This window comes from Apteryx rowi, unplaced genomic scaffold, assembly GCF_003343035.1.
Source record: "Apteryx rowi isolate R43461 unplaced genomic scaffold, aptRow1 scaffold_198, whole genome shotgun sequence".
Classification (NCBI taxonomy): domain Eukaryota; kingdom Metazoa; phylum Chordata; class Aves; order Apterygiformes; family Apterygidae; genus Apteryx; species Apteryx rowi.
The window spans coordinates 853858-869804 of record NW_020448285.1 but is presented as its reverse complement, the minus strand read 5'-3'; the positions used below and the strand labels follow the sequence as shown (position 1 = coordinate 869804).

The 15947-nt window shown below is 39.7% G+C and overlaps 1 protein-coding gene across 2 annotated transcripts in view; it reads right to left on the bottom strand.

Annotated features, from left to right (window-relative positions):
• Positions 1 to 15947, bottom strand: part of PDZRN4 (PDZ domain containing ring finger 4) — a 254731-nt gene that overhangs the window by 7496 nt on the left and 231288 nt on the right. For both annotated transcript variants that reach the window (XM_026063003.1, XM_026063002.1), the window contains 4 exons: positions 10385 to 10483; positions 8323 to 8385; positions 4889 to 4990; positions 1376 to 1492 (listed from right to left, as the gene is read on the bottom strand). In XM_026063003.1, coding sequence (XP_025918788.1) covers positions 1376 to 1492; positions 4889 to 4990; positions 8323 to 8385; positions 10385 to 10483 — 381 coding nt within the window. The remainder of the gene's footprint in view (positions 1 to 1375; positions 1493 to 4888; positions 4991 to 8322; positions 8386 to 10384; positions 10484 to 15947) is intronic.

Sequence of the window (15947 nt, the reverse complement as noted above, 5' to 3'; positions counted from 1 at the left end):
ACTGAGGTTTGGATCACTGCCTGCAAAAGAGGGTCATAACTGAAAGGCTGCTATAAATTCTGTTGCAAGGTTCACTTCACTTCTGACAGGGGGGCTATTCTACTTTGTGCAAATAATTAAACACTTGTAAAATCAAGGATTTGAAATCTGATCTACCATATTCCAGATAATAGTCTTACTTGCTGAGCCATTCTGTCAGTGTCTCTGTCCCAATGAATATTTAATTTATGCAAAGTGAATAGCTTTAGCAAGAGATATTACAACTGGTCTACAGACCAGTGTCAGGGCATATGATGGGGAGGGGGTAGTGAATGGGCTAGACAGATATTCAGGTCCTAAGCTTGGACAAGGCAGTGCAGGATTTGGACCCAGGTCTCCCAGTAGCCAAATAAGTTTCCTGGTTTCTGGAAGAAGGCTCTCAGTCTCTCTCCCTCTCTTCGCTCCAGAGAAAAATGCCTGTGGCCCTACTTTGGAACTATTCAGATTGGGAAAAGAAAACTTAAGTCACAAATTTCTATGGATGGAAAAATCGTTTCTACGCAGATCCAGATACGCAGAAGCCAGTAGATGAAGTTGGATTCTATTTCCTTGCCTCCACTCAGTGTGCCAGCTGACAGATCATCTGATTGAGGTGTGGATAAGGTCACTTACACCTCCCACAGTAAAGTACAATTGAAGAGATCCATCCCTTGATGTCACTGTATGACTGAGCATGCACATGTATCATTGCCGGAGTCACACCACTTAAAGCACATATGGGCAGGTAAAAGTTAGGATAGCAGCAAACTGAAACTATGCTAAGAGTATGCTTATTTGTCTCCATTAACGACACAGTTGACAAACTCTGTGCTGTCGGTCTAAGAAAAATCCAATTGTATTACTATTCCTCCACCAACACACCTGTTGTTTGTTTTAACATCTCTTCCATCTTGCTTTAAAGTAAGATTGTATGCTCTCTGGTGCAAGGGCTGGCTATACCTTGTGTGTGTACAACAAGAAGTGGCACCTGTCCCAGCTTGGAGCTCTAGATGCAACTCTGATACAATCTATTAAAAATACATAATGACATAAAATATAAACCCAAAACACTTTAGAATTAAAGGAGGCAAGAAATATTATTCTGAGAGCTCAGCAAAAATGAGAAATCTGCACTTCTTGTCTCACAGCTTCCTAAATTGTATGTTAACTTGTCATACTTGGCCTAAACATCTATTGTTCTCCTTTTCCTTACCTACAGCATACTGGCATTCACAGCATTTTAGAGACAAAGTTCTGTCAAAGCCTTTGACTCCATTTTACAGTGTACCATTTCATTCTCTACTAATAAAAATATACCTAGCAAAATTTCAAATGATACATTTAGTAGCAGTCCTACCTGCTCCACCTCATTGGCTGTGTACTGCATTGCTTCATTATGCTGCTCTTCCAACATTTCTAAGTTTAACTCCTCTAAGAATTCATTCCTTTCATCATCCAGCCACCCTTCCTCCAGCTGCAAAGAATACGTTAGTACATTATATTATGTTAGCAAGGACGCATGCTAAAACAGGGTAAACCCAAATGGCAATGCTTGACTAGTTCTTTTTATCATAATGACTCTCGTCAGAATGCGAGGCTGCAGGAGTTCGCTTCTCAGAAAAGAAAAAAAGGATGAAAAAATAGGACTCTTATGCCTTTTATCCTTTCTTGAAACAGTATGACTGATTTTCTCTTTTAATGAAGGAGACTGCATAGCACAGACATTATTTCCTTTCAAAAGGTATGAAAGGCGTAGCGCATAATCCTGAAGCTGTCATGTTCATTACCTCCAAGAGCCCCGGTGCTGAAAGAATTGCGGTGTTACTAATAGGGCCGTGAGACAATTGGGCTCTTTCCTTTAACAACCTCCACCCCGGTGTTGCGCCCGGGTGCCAGAACCTCAATAGAAACCTTATGCTGTATTTCTATCACAGTTTTCATATTGATCTTCCAGGTAAACAAACAAACAGAAAAAGGAGACTGAATGAGGCAGTGACTTGAAGACCAGCTATTTTTGTTCTTTCAGCATGCCTGGGAACAAGTCTCATCTGTTTGTTTTTTCCTAAGAGTAAAATAATGCTTTAACATTTGGTGAACATAGCATTAAAGAAGGACAAGAGGGGACGCTATGTTTTCCTGGCTCCACACTCACTTTAACCCCCTTCACATCTTTCTAAACTGTTAAACAGGCACACTTGGCCTAAAACCCTGTTCTTCCCATTGTGTTCATTGTGCACATGTGTGCACACGGCACACACCCATTTGTACTTGTAATCCCTTGCCAGATGGTGCGGTGCTGAAAAGGAAAATGTTGGTCTGTGACAGTCCTGGCTACAACTGAAGGGGAAGTACTAGAAAGAAACATTTATTGTTTTGTCACTGGTAAAGGCACCAGTGGAAGAAGGTGACAAAAAGATGGTAAAGGGTACAAGTCTAAACATTAGACAGTTATGCAAGTCCCAACTATTCAAAAGTACGAACATATCTTCAGGCAGCAAGAGGGATGTAACATGGGCCAACAGCTGCAGTACAAGTACCACTCAATCAAAGCCAACACAGCTCTGGCCCACAGATGCCAAAATGAAAAATTAAACCAAATCAGCAAGTAGTAGTTTGAAGCTACACAAAGAGTGATTGATGCTGTGTGGTACTTTTAACTGAATACTGGTAGGACATCACTCTGAATGTTTCTGTCACAAACTCTGATGTGTTTTTGCCTGTGCCAATTAACTCTTTCCTCTTATAAAGAACATAAGCCTTCCATAGTTTTCCTTGGCAAAGCTAGCTTCCAAGTGCTTGGGATTAGAAGGAAGCTTCTTTTGTTGGCATTTAATTTTTACACTTGTCCTTTAAACCATCTTCTGAAACATCTGGCAGTGGCCACTAGTTTTGTTTACTTGTCTTGTTTGCTTTTTCCCAAGGAAAGGATGAACAGAGTCCTTCTCTAACAGAAATTGCACAGTTGAATTTCCCATATTTGAGGAAATTGCAGGGCTTATCAAATCTGGAGCACAAATGATGAGCCCCACTTGGGTAAATCTGCTTCAATACCTTATTAAAGGGAATTCTTGTGTTATGTTACAGCTTTCAGAATAAAAATATATGGCTTAGTACATATGTACACTATATACACTGAGCGCACATATATACATGTGAATGCACATGCCTGTGCTGTTTGTTTACATATTAAACAGGTTGTACACACCTCCTGTGCTCCGTTTCAAAACTTAATTATACATCAGTATTCACTGTGCAAATAAATGGTCAGAAGTGTTCTTCCATGTTACTGAATGAGTGTGCTCAGCAGTCAATCTTCAAGACTGCAATAGTGCCATTACCATTTTCTATCTAAAAGTAAAAGCCTCCTTAATCCTGCTCCTTTTTACCATCAGAGTCGAAGCAACATAGGTAGCTGAAATCAACTGTTTGAGGACAGCCTGATTTCTGAAATACTATTGCTTTTTCTTCAGTTTTGCATAAATATATTCTCAGAACACATAAATTAAACTAAAAAGACCCACTCAAACACCGAAACACTTTTATACAATGAAAGCAGTGCCCCCATGGGAAGCTATAGTGGTAGAGTTAAATAATTCCTTATCTTACATTGATGTAACTTTTTCATGTTGACCAGTCTAAACAAATACAGAGGGTGAACTTTTCCTGGGCATGAATTTTATAAGAGGGTGGTTTTCTGTTCCCTACTGAAAACCAAAATATTTAGCAACAATCCTAAGAATATTATTGAAAAAACTCTTTCAAAACTTCTGCAGCTTTCATAGTCCAATGAGGGCTACAATTTCACAATATAAACAACTGATGCATAGCTTTGTTTTGCTGTATTGCATCACCAGTTCTATGGGAACTGTTTATATTGCTGAAAAACGTAAAGGAAATGAATGCTGAAACTGCGACTCTTGTATAACTCCTGGATTAAAGCAGAGATTCCAAGTGGCACTGAATTACTCTCACTCAATTTAATTTATACAGAGTATGCAGCTACTGAGACTGAGAAATATCAGATCAGTAGCGTGAGAGACAAATGGCAGCATAACCAGCTTTGCTAGAACTGCTGGCAGATGGAGAGAACAGTGACAATATAATGTCTCTTTTGCTTTGCAATGGGTTATAAACAGAATATAAAGGGAAGTACAAACAGTACTCTTCTTTCACTGCTACCTCGCCTTTAGCTTGATGATCAGCCTAACAGCTCCCTCTGCAAAGATATAAAAAATACTTGGCATGACATAATTTTATTTTTAATCCCTTAAAAATATTTTTAAAAGCTTTTAAAAATGCATCTCCCAAGATATGATTTGTAATGTACAATCAGTTTTTTGTGACCACAGTGATTTGAAAACAATTAGATCCAGGTTTGCTGAATGGTACCATAATGAAATTCCTATTATCAATGTGTAAATGAATAGTTTATGTGTCCATTTACAAGTGTATAAGATAAAAAGAGCTGTCACCAATAACCAGCTACAGTTTGATGTAAGCCAATATAAATGACAGAGGTAAGCATGGGAAATTTATCCCCAGAATGAATAAGAATCATCAGGCAAGTAACATGCACTTTTCAAGTTCTACTCCATACTTTGCTAATATCATGTTAGTGCTGTCAGCTGTGTTTGTATATCTGCTTACTCTCTTGGCTGCAAAAGGAATTGCTTAGCTTTGGGCTAACATGCCCTAGTAATATCATGTTATTTTCTTTGTTGGCTAGAAAGTGGCAAAGCTCTGGAATTATCTTTTTCTTCCTTTTGTCAGGAACTTTAGCATTGCTATCTCTCAGCAGTTCATTACTTAAAGTGACAGTGAATGTACAGTATAACGTGGGTCCTAGTTCAGTGCTTCTATTCAATCTAACCTGCATCTCTGGTCTTGCAACCAGCAACACAATTTTTTTGCATTCATCGCTGGAGAGCAATGCCACTGCCTCTTCCCGATTCTGGACATCTTGGCCATTTATCTAGAAAACAAATGAAAGTGGCACATTAGTTTCTATTTCTACAAAGCAACACACAATAAAGGCCAAATATCAGCTCATTTGTGGTGAATGTATGGACAATGAAACTCACACAACGGGCTCATCTTCAGCCCCTCAGTGGTAAGTGCCTTCACTCAATTATGCGCTTACTGTAAGAGCTGTATCGATTGTTGAAGGATGGCGGACATCAGAGGAAGCAGTTATGTTCATAAATGTCCAACCTGTGCCCTGGTAACATACATCTAGCAACACAATTAACCAGCCCCTGACAGGTGACGTTCATCTTTCTCCGTTCAGAGTAATGGAAGTGTCACTCTGAGATAATAGTGCTGGTGGAAGCAAGACTGGTAATACTACAGCTGAAATCAGTCATACTGTATGCTTGTAGAGAGCCAATTAGATAGCTACGGTATTATCTCTCACCAGGCAATACTTACAGGCCACTGCTTATTGCTGTTCCATTTAATCATTTTATATTTGTGTGTCCAGCTCAGTATCCAGAACCGCAGAACACATATGTATCCCCCTTACAAGGGGATAATCAAAATAAAAGTAGTTCACCAATAAGAACGTGCTTCTCTTGCTATCTTTCTGCAGCTTTGTCACTACATTAAAACAATCACGTTCATGACTACATTGTGACAAACACATTTTGCATTGTCAAAAAATCCTTCTTGAGGGAATCAAATTCCAAACACAAATGATGTTCTCCATATGTATTCAGTTTTGTCCAATTTGCAGCACAAGAACTGGGTTATTCTCACTTTAGCAGCAAAAAATACATGGCCAATTTGAAAATGGATGAGGACAAAACTGGAAGACAGAAGAATCTGACTATTTGGGGGAAAATAAAATATCGCCCAATATTTAGTCTTTTGTAAGGGTTCAATTTCAAAGTAGCAGGAACTTCTCGGTTGAAAAGTACAGAGAAAGCTGTATTTTTTCATGTGTGCGTGGCCTGAAAACCGTGACTCAAAAACACAGCTTTAATTTAGATTAAAGAAAACCCCAGTGTACCATCTAACTGATCATCTAACTGGCAATCAGCAAAATGTTTGCGACACTTCAAAGATTACATGAAGGGATAATTGTGGTCTGTAGGAGACCAGACAACCATCTGGTTAGGCACAGCTGCCCTAAACTGAAATGCAGAGACAAAGCCACAGAGGCCCAGGGGCAGATCTTCAGCTCGTGCAAAACACCCGCAGCCCGAGTGACTGCTCAGGTGATTCACATCCGCTGGGATGGAGAGGTTGTGTGAGGTTAGTGAGAAAGTGAAATGAACAGTTCCAGCCTCAAAAACCTGAGGAAATCTGCTACACTTTCATGAGAAAGACACAAAAGCCCCCCCATAGCCTTAACCAATGCCATCTGCTGCCCAGAGAAAATGCCCCTGCACTCAAGGATCCTGCTTTCTCCAAACCTCCGTGTAATCCCAACATAATGGCAGTGTCACCTTCCATTTCTCTGAATTATCTCATCAATAAGAGTAGATAGAGGGTCAATATGTTTTCAGATATGAAAGTAAACCCCACATAACTCTCTGGGTGTTAACTTTAATGATCAAGCTCATAGCTATCTATCAGTACTGACATTAAAGTAATGCTCTAGTCTACAAAAAACACAAGAGAATTACCTGTGCTTTCTCTCCCCCTTGGAGTCTTTACTCGCAAGTGAAATGAATTTCATTAGAAACTTGAGAATATTTGTCTGAACTCTATTTGGCTCTCCACTTCATCCAGAAATTTTAGAAAGAAAGGAAAGTAGCCAAAAATGAATCTATCATATATTTCCTTACTTTAAAAATGCATAAAAAGTTGGAATGAAAGTTTTTTTTTACTTGGTAAAAAAAAAAAAATCTGTTTTCTGCCGTTTAAAAGTTAAAATCACCATTATATCTTGTTTGCTTTCTTCAGTGGATTTTTATAAAAAGATGTAGAAGACAGTAAATCAACTTTTCCATTTATAATCATATCCCATAATGTGGCTGCATAACCCCAGGACCCTGCGTCCCACTGAGGGGCTCCCTGCCCTCTCGCAGTAGCTGTGTGTGTTTTGTGTGGGAACACGCTCCGTACTGTGAACATTTTCCACATTCTCGACCACACAGAGAATAAAACAGCAGCCCCTGAACGAGCCCTGACATTAAAATGTAACTTATTATTTCCTTCTTGAAATATGGGCCACTTTGGTAAGCCAGCTTGTAGATCCTACTGTGCTCAGGAGATTAGCTAGATTCCCAAAGCTAGTATCAAGGTAAGAAATACAGCTACACCTTCCAGCAAAGACGTTTCCTGCAGAAATGAAAAGACTGGAGGGAAGGAATGGACTGATCTTGCAACATCCAGAAAGTTTGTGTGTCTAAATTAACGAAGAGCAATTACGGAGTTGCTTACTGAAAAGCAGCCTGTCATTACCAGTAGCTATTTCTGGGGATTCAGTGAAAAAAGTCAACATACAAGGGAAATGGACTGGAAAACAGGACTAAAATACGACAATACAGCAAGAAGTTTCCAAATTACTGATTCTGGCAGTAGTTTTGTGATTTTGTCACTGATGCAAAATGTACTACTCACTGCCAGGTCAAAACTGAAATCTACTGTCATTCTAGCAATTTTCCTCTCTTTACAGTTAAACTGCCCTCCTTCCTTCCTCCAGACCTAACAGCTAGCCATCCTCACTTACCAGCACTGTGCTTTATTGCACAAACCTATCTCAGGGCGCTGCAGGGGCAGCTCTTTACCTGACTGGATCAATAGAAACCAAAGGGGAAGAAAAAAGCCAAGATGGTGGATTAGCAAAGAACTCTGAAAAGTGAGATTTTAGTGGCATAGGAAAGAAAATATCAACACAAATCTGATGAACCTCCTCCTTGTGTTCACTCAGGATTGTCCTTTACTAACAGCACATCTTTTGTATGAAAAGCCTCTTGCCAACTATGGCATGAGTGAGTTTTACCCAAATTTATAGAATCAGTGAATCACGAGCAAATTTCTGACACCCACAGCTATGTTTGCAGAGTACCTATTTAGCATTTGACACTGAGAAGAACACAGGAAAAATGAGATTTGCTAATAAATGTGGCAAAGAAAGACGCAGGATATAAGGGCATGAGCCAGAACAAGTTTGTCATTCTCATTTTTCAGTACATGCGCTCTAGCTCCCAGCTATTGTGTTAAAAAACAGACAGACATGGATTTTCTCATCGATCACAGTAACAAAGAGAACTATCTTCCCTCATTAACAATCCACAGAGAAAACAGAACTGCATGTTTGTCTGAAGAAAGAGTTTAAGGAAGTTTCTTGTCACATACTTGCAAAATGCGGTCTCCTTCCCGGATCCGGCCATCTCTGGCAGCAATGCTATTTGGATCAACCTGCATAGGACAATATTCAAGAACTGAATATGGAAAGATCTTTTCTGGAAATGACCACAGCTGCAGAATTTGAAACAGTACCATTCCTTGCTCTATACAGAGACAGTTTATAGCTTTTTTCACAGTCATATGAAATTAGCAGTTCTCTGAATAATCACAGAAGCTTGTTTTAGATAAAAACCTAATGACAGAGAGGGTTGGAAGCATGTGATTTTCAGATTAATATTTTTCTATGCCACCATCAGGCACTAACCTTCAGCTGCCAGAGCACTAAGAATTAACGACAGAATTCCTCTGCCCTGGAAATTCACTATGGACTGAAGTGATTTTGGAGCACCTGATATCTCTATACAAATGGGTCTGTCTTTGGGAAAGAAGCAGGTTTATTTTTCTTTCATCAAAACATTTACTACTAAATGATCGTCTCAGTTATCCATCTGTTATTTCCTCTGGAATTCTGTAGCTCTCAAGGAAATAGAAAAAACAACAAAGGAGTTGCATTATATAGATCACTCACAGATTCTGCATAATGGTTCTGTTGTGAGTCAGTTAATTTTAAGTTAGCTTAACCTAAATAGATGTTTAGGGCTCCATTAACAGTTTATCAAAGTCACTATAGCTCATTCCTGAGAAATGACCTACTGTTCACAGGGCAATTCTATCTATCACCTTTCACTTGATGGTTATCTTAAATCATTTATTTTGCCTCATCATGCCATAAGCTATTTTTTCAAACCAAACATTTGAGTTTAGCATTCGGTTTGCAGGTTACATCCTCTACAGCTGCTAGATATTATTTTCTTCTTGGGCATTGTCATAGAAAAAAATGATTCTGAAGTGCTTAATCAAGTATGAAAGACATTACGTTCACTTAAAAAGGTTTGAGAGATTTTCACTGTGCAAGAAAAGCAGCAAATCTTGGATATAATTTTGGAAGGTATTAAAAGATTCCAGTACTTCCTTTCTTCTCACGAGGTCAAATGGACTTTAATAGCAGTGCTTACACATCTGTTGGAAGAGTTACTCTTGGGTAGTTTATATTAATTCTTTATTCTTGATCTAAAGCTGAGTTTCTCAGATTCTTTGACATTGCTGCTGGCCTGTTATTGAACAATCTTTTTTTCATTCCTGTTTTTATGCAATCTGCTTTATTGAGATGCAGGAAGATTCTCTCTACCATTCACTCTGTCCACGAGCTTAGGATATGGTACAACATGTCACCTGAAGGTGACAGATTGGGAATCCAATTCATCCAGGACAATCACCAGCAAGCTTGAACACTAACGAGTTCTGCCTTCTCCAGAAAAACAACCCTCTTTAAGATGGTTGGGGACTCAAATGCAATTAATGTCCCTGAAAATCTTTTGCACTGATAACATGGAACTGTATAAACACCTTGTGATATATGCTGGATGCTATGTTTTCCTGAGGAAGCCAAGAGAAACTGAGGGCTCATCCCATCTAAGGACCCAGTATTCTATTTTTTGGCTGACAAAACTATGAAGAGTGTTAGGATAGGTCAGTCTTTCTGACATATTCTCCTTCCAAGCTACTCTCTCCACCTGCCACTCTTTGTGTGCATACCGTAACTGTAACAAAAAATACAACTAATATATAATGATTAGCCATTGTTATGATTAATGAGGCTGCAGCAGCAGGAGAATGCAGCAGGGTGTGGAGTAGGTTTTCTCCTTAAAAATTTTGCCTGATTTCCCACATAAGGGCAGATTTCTTTCAAAATTCAGACCACACTCAGACTCCTTTGTACTTCCCTAACTATGATGTTGTAGTTAAAAGCATTCAGATTAAACAAGCACACTAGTAATAATTATACTACTTGGGCAACATAATTTAAACTGATAATTTAAATGAATTGAAAGTGACACAAGCTGGCTGATGGCCAATGTTTCCGCAGCCTGGGCTCAGAGCACTTGTTCTTATTTTCCCTGTTGTGCTCCTCGCCTCCACCCTGCACCCCTCCCCACCATCCCGTCTTTACCTCGCTGACATAGATCCCTGTGTCTTCCTCATCATCTGTTCTGTAACAGACCGTCAGCCCCAGCTTCTCTTGGCTGCTAATGCGGCACAGCTTCACCTCCTACAAGAAAACACACAGGCTCGCATGATGGCTTTTGTCAAGGTGGAAAAAATTATGTAGCATCATGGAACACCAAGCTGGTGACACTCTCTTGCCCAGCCACTCAGAAGTAACAGTCTTTCCTCAATATGGTAAAATCTCACTACTGTACATCAAGACGCATCTTGGAAATGGTAAAAGTTTGTTGCTGCTGCCTATGCTCAAGAGACAGTATTTTGTGTGCATCTTCATGGGGAAAAAATACACTGTGAATTAAGAAGGAAATACGAATATATTGCAGGTTCAAGCTACATAGAAACAGTTCAGCAAGACCTGCCTAACTCTGAGAAATATGGATGTGCATCGATTTTGCTGTTTTTTTTGCCTTTGGATAATAGAAGCTGACTTACAGTATATTACATAGTCATTTTAGTCCCATCACACCAACTATTGATTCATAGGATAGAGGACAGACTGGCTACATATCAATCAATCCATCACACAAGTGCCACTCTCTTCTAAGAGCAATCTAAGCCATAAAGCAAAAACACAGCCTTCCATTAATAGCATAATTAATTCCCCAGCCAGTTTGGGGCCATAGCTTCAGTGTAGAAGTTGTTAGGTAACAGAAGGATGCTTCAAGGAATCTCCTGCAGAGTTGAACAGCCGTGGCATCCTCCTCAATTGTGAGATGATGCAGAAAACATATTTTTAGTGCCAGATGTCCCAGCAGTGGCATCTCATGAAAAGTGCAAGTTTTAGGGCAGATGGCACAGTGATAACTACTACATACACCCATCTGAGTTAAGTGTCTTTAGGATTTCACAAGGGAATCATTCACAAAAATGCAAAGCTGCACTTGGTTTGAGCGCTGTGAAACCAATAATTGTAATAAATTCTGATGAATCCAGTAACAGAGCTTGTTTGCAAATGTGAAACTTCAGCATGCGTTTAAAAGGAGTCTGCAAGTGACATTTGGAGCTTGACTGCTTCTGCGACTTACGGGCATGCAAGAAAGGAAGAAAAGAGGCACAAGAATCATTTACAATTGACTTTACAGGCTGCAACTCAGGAACTGAACTTGTGGGATAGTGACAGAAGACTTGTGTGTGCCACAGGTCCAGCCCTTTACGCGGACCCGAGCTTCGGCTCCCAGTCTGTGATACAGAGCTTGTTCCTCCCTATCCCCCAGAGAGGTCGTACAGATTAAATCCACAAATGGCCACAGGGCATGCAGCAGCGAGGACTCACTACCGACACCGATGGAGTTGTGGGGACCAGTTGTCAAAACACCACAACTTACTGAGAAAACCTGCGTCTCACATGCACAGTTTAACCAATGAACCCGGTACCATTTTCATTTCAGTTCAACGCATTTCATATAGTGCACTACTATGGCTGGTTTCCCTGCTCCCTCACCAACATACAAATCTACATGGCTTTAATACCTGCGTAAACTGTATAAACTTCTCCCTGGACTTAGGACATTCCATGTTTTAATAAAACACTAAGAAAGTGTAAAAAATACTGTCAAACATGTAATATTATTTAGTTTTTCTTAAATATGACAGGAACTTTAAATAGCTAATTGTGTGGTAAGGGGTGGAATTAGTTACCAGTACATGTGTTATATATCAGGTTTCAAAGAAGAAACACGGAACCATATTTGATTAAGAAAGAGAATTACAGTGACCTGATTTTGGCACTGGGAGTGAAAGTATGTACACTGGAGGGAGGCCTATTCAAAACCCACAATAATTGATGCCTCCAGAGGGAAAGAACACTTGACTAGAACTGTAATATTAGGAAGGAATTACAGTAACAAAACGGCTTCAATTACAGCAGCAAGGTATACTTTTAAGGAATAAAGAAGCTTGTGGTCCCTTGGAGGCCTATAAGGAAGCCTAAATACACCATAAAGGACTGAGACTAGGACCTTTAAATCAAGGCAAATGAGGAGCTATGCACAGGCTGAAATCCATTGACTTTCATTGTCCTGCCGGCAAAGCCTCGGATCTCCCTGCGCTGAGGCTGGACATGGACCCCAAGGACTGCTCTGAACATAATTTCTTCGGTCGGGAATGACCTTGAAGTTCTCGCGGATGATTTGTCTCAAAATGTTTGTTACTGTAAAGCTGTACGAATGTTTCAGGCTGCGAATGAACTGAATGCTCTTGGAGTGCACCGTTTCAATGAGCAGAATAATTTAACTGTTTAGGGCATGAAAGAGTGAAGGAAAATCATAAAGATGCTAGAGGTTCCATCCTGGGAGTCCAAAAGGTTTGCTAAAACCTTGCAGGGAAGTGCCTGGTGTATATTCAGAGACAAATATCCATTGACTGCAATGCACCAGGGCGGCCTGTGCACACCACTGGAGTTGTGTGGCTTTCCTTTCGCGCAGTAACAGAACTGAAGTCTGTACTCAAGAGTCTTGGGACTACTACTCATTTCCTAAATGACTGGGGAGTAGGCTGATGACACTGTGTGTGTGGCTGTGGCCATTTATAAGCTGGAGATACCTACAACTGAGATAATGTTAAAAGAGACTTGCCCAATAAACATTTCATGTTTTTCAGCCTAGACTCAACTAATATCTCTCTCAGTTTTGGGTAGAAGATGAATGATGTCTCTTGGTTTGTATGGAAGTCATTTGAGATTATTGGCTTTTTTACCTACCACCTGTCTGCACTACTAACCTCATGGCATCTTCTTCTTTTACAACAAACATGATATGTTCAGGTAGTATTAAAAAAATCATGGCTATCATAATGTCTCTTGAAAACTGAAAAACATTTTGCATGAAATTTTAAATCATATCTCAGATCAAAAGTCCACAAGCTCTATCTTTAGTTGATGGTTGATAAGCATATCTTAAACAACTTCAACAAAGCAACAGTGATCTGAGACACCAGAGAACCTGGTCCATCATGATAAGAAGTATTTGACATTGCATTCAGTAACAGATGCTTTTTGGTGTTTTCTTCCCTACTGGTCTTTAACAGAAGAAATAGTAAGTTTGGCAGCAGTAATGAATTTGTAAGGATGTGATTTCCTTCTTTGAAATCCCCTTTGATACATACACTTATGCACACACACACACACACACACATCTATAGTTGCTTTCTCTTATTTCAAATTTTGGGTTTTCTGCATGTGCATGTGGGGACTGAACTTCCTGTCTTCAAAATTCAGCATTTTAAGAATTTGTGAGAAACAATATTTGGGGATTCATGAAGTGTGCTGACAGACAGATGGTGAAAGGAGAGGGACTGAGGAGAGAGCTCAGGAGATGACAGCCTCCCCCTCTTTTGGGCACTCTGGGGGCAGCCGCCTCTCAACATGAACAGTATTCTGTTGCCAAGTGACAGAAATCAATGCCAAATTGTTAAATCTTTGACTTGCTTCTTCTTTTCTGTGTGTGCACAGAACAATAATTCAGTGCATTGCTATACTGAAGACAAACCTTCAAAGTGTTTTGCCATACATGATTTTTTTTAAAAACACATAGGGAAATCAGCATAAGGACTAGCCTGTCTCGAAAGATGAGGACGCAGATTTCCAAGGTAGCCCGCTTCTTCAGACATGGAAAAGATGGCAAAGAGGTGGAGGTCATGCTCATGAAGGGCTGAAAACTAGTTAAACTGGTTATCCTCTGAAGTGATGGAGCAGTGGTTGTAGCCTCTGGCTCCTGGTTAAAGGCCATCATTCGCTTCAATGATGGAAAACCAGTTTACAGGCTGTCAGCCTCAGGAGACAAGATGACAAAACAAGGAACTGTTACCTCTTTGAGGAGGGAAAGCTAGGTTAATACTGTCATTTCTTTCAAGTGGTAGAGAAGTAGATTATAAATGTCACCAACTGGGCTATTGGCTTTCTAGAATTGATAAAAAGAAGTTAAGGGCTATTAAAGGGGACCCTGTAAAAGTTTGCACCACTTGGTGGTTTTAGGGGATCTTTCTACTAAAAGCTAGATTACAAAGGGTAAAGCTCTTAGTTGGCTAGAAAACAGACCACAAACCCTTCAGTAACTGTCCTCGAACAGTCTTTTGGGGGCAGAAAAAACTCTGAACGCTACACACTGTGCCTCCATAAACTGGAAAACACCACCTAAGAAGGAAGTTGGTAAAGAAGGGTCTCGCCTTACCCAGAAGATGTTGGTACAAGTTATTCATCTGATGACACCTTGCTGGAATAACCACATGAACGAAAGCTTACTTTCCTCCATTTTCCCTTGGCAAATAAGGCAAACAAAAATGTAGAGCCCAGTACAAGTTGGTTGCAATACACAGTAAGCTCACATCATTCTCACTGGCCCAGTTGCAACTCCCCTTCACAGGACAGGAGCTGACAGTAGTCCATAGAGGGGCTTCTGGTGCTCAGAGATGGCTGGCTGGCTCTGAAGCTCCGGATAAACTTGAGACATAGTGCGGGCCTTGCCCAAGAACTGCTGGGGAAGAGCAGATTTGGGGAAACCCTGGCTCTCTCTGCGTGTTTAGGCAGTTTACCTTAATCTCAGAGATTTGCACATTCCAGCATGTAAACCTAACCTGTATTTATGGTAACAGCTATAGGGGCAACTTCGTTAGAGAGAGAAAAGTTAGTTTATCTGATATCTACAGAAGCTGAAGCTGGAACAGAAAAAGGGGGATAATGTTATTTTTGTTGAATTTGACATCCTGTGTTCACAGTAAGAGCAAAGACACTGATGCAATTCTACTGAACTATAACTCTTGGGCTGCTTTAGTGTAATGCAGGTATAAGGAAAATAACACTGCCCCAACTTTAAATGCTTTCGTGTCCAGCTGCTGGACACTCTAATATTGTTTTCTGTTTTGTTTTATGTTCTTTTTCATTTCTATCCACTCTCTATTTACTGGATGTGAAATGTATTTACTGTATAAACAATGAAAGCATTTCAATCAATTAGCTGACATTATTCTACAGTATGACAAGTGGAAACTCTGCATTTGGCTACCTCATATGATGTCCTAGGAGTGGAAGTCTCCTGAGACTACGCTGACAGGAAAACTTGCAGATCTCCTTTACAATTCCTTTGTATAGGAAAGCACAAAGACACGTTTCCAGAAAGTATTAGTTAAGAAACTTAAAAAGAAAAAGTTACCATATCAAATGACAGAGGAAGAACTTGTTGATATAAGTAACTGGTTGCAAGATTGAGAAATTTTCTGATAAATCACTGGGTGCATTTCAGATGACTGGGAATATGTTTGAGATTCTTCCTCTGACAATCCTCTATACTGAGGAGGAGAACTTTTCCCACCTTCTCAAATTCATGAAATGTTTGAAAAACATTTAATAAAATCTTGTCCTTAAAAACAGCTTTTTTCACAGGTTTCCAGAAAATATTTTCTGTCTCTAAGTCAAATTAAAGCTTTGACCAATCAGAAATTTTTCAACCATTAGCAATTCCTGATGCAAGTTCAAAAATAACTAAAATGCTAAATATAGCATTAAATATTAACAA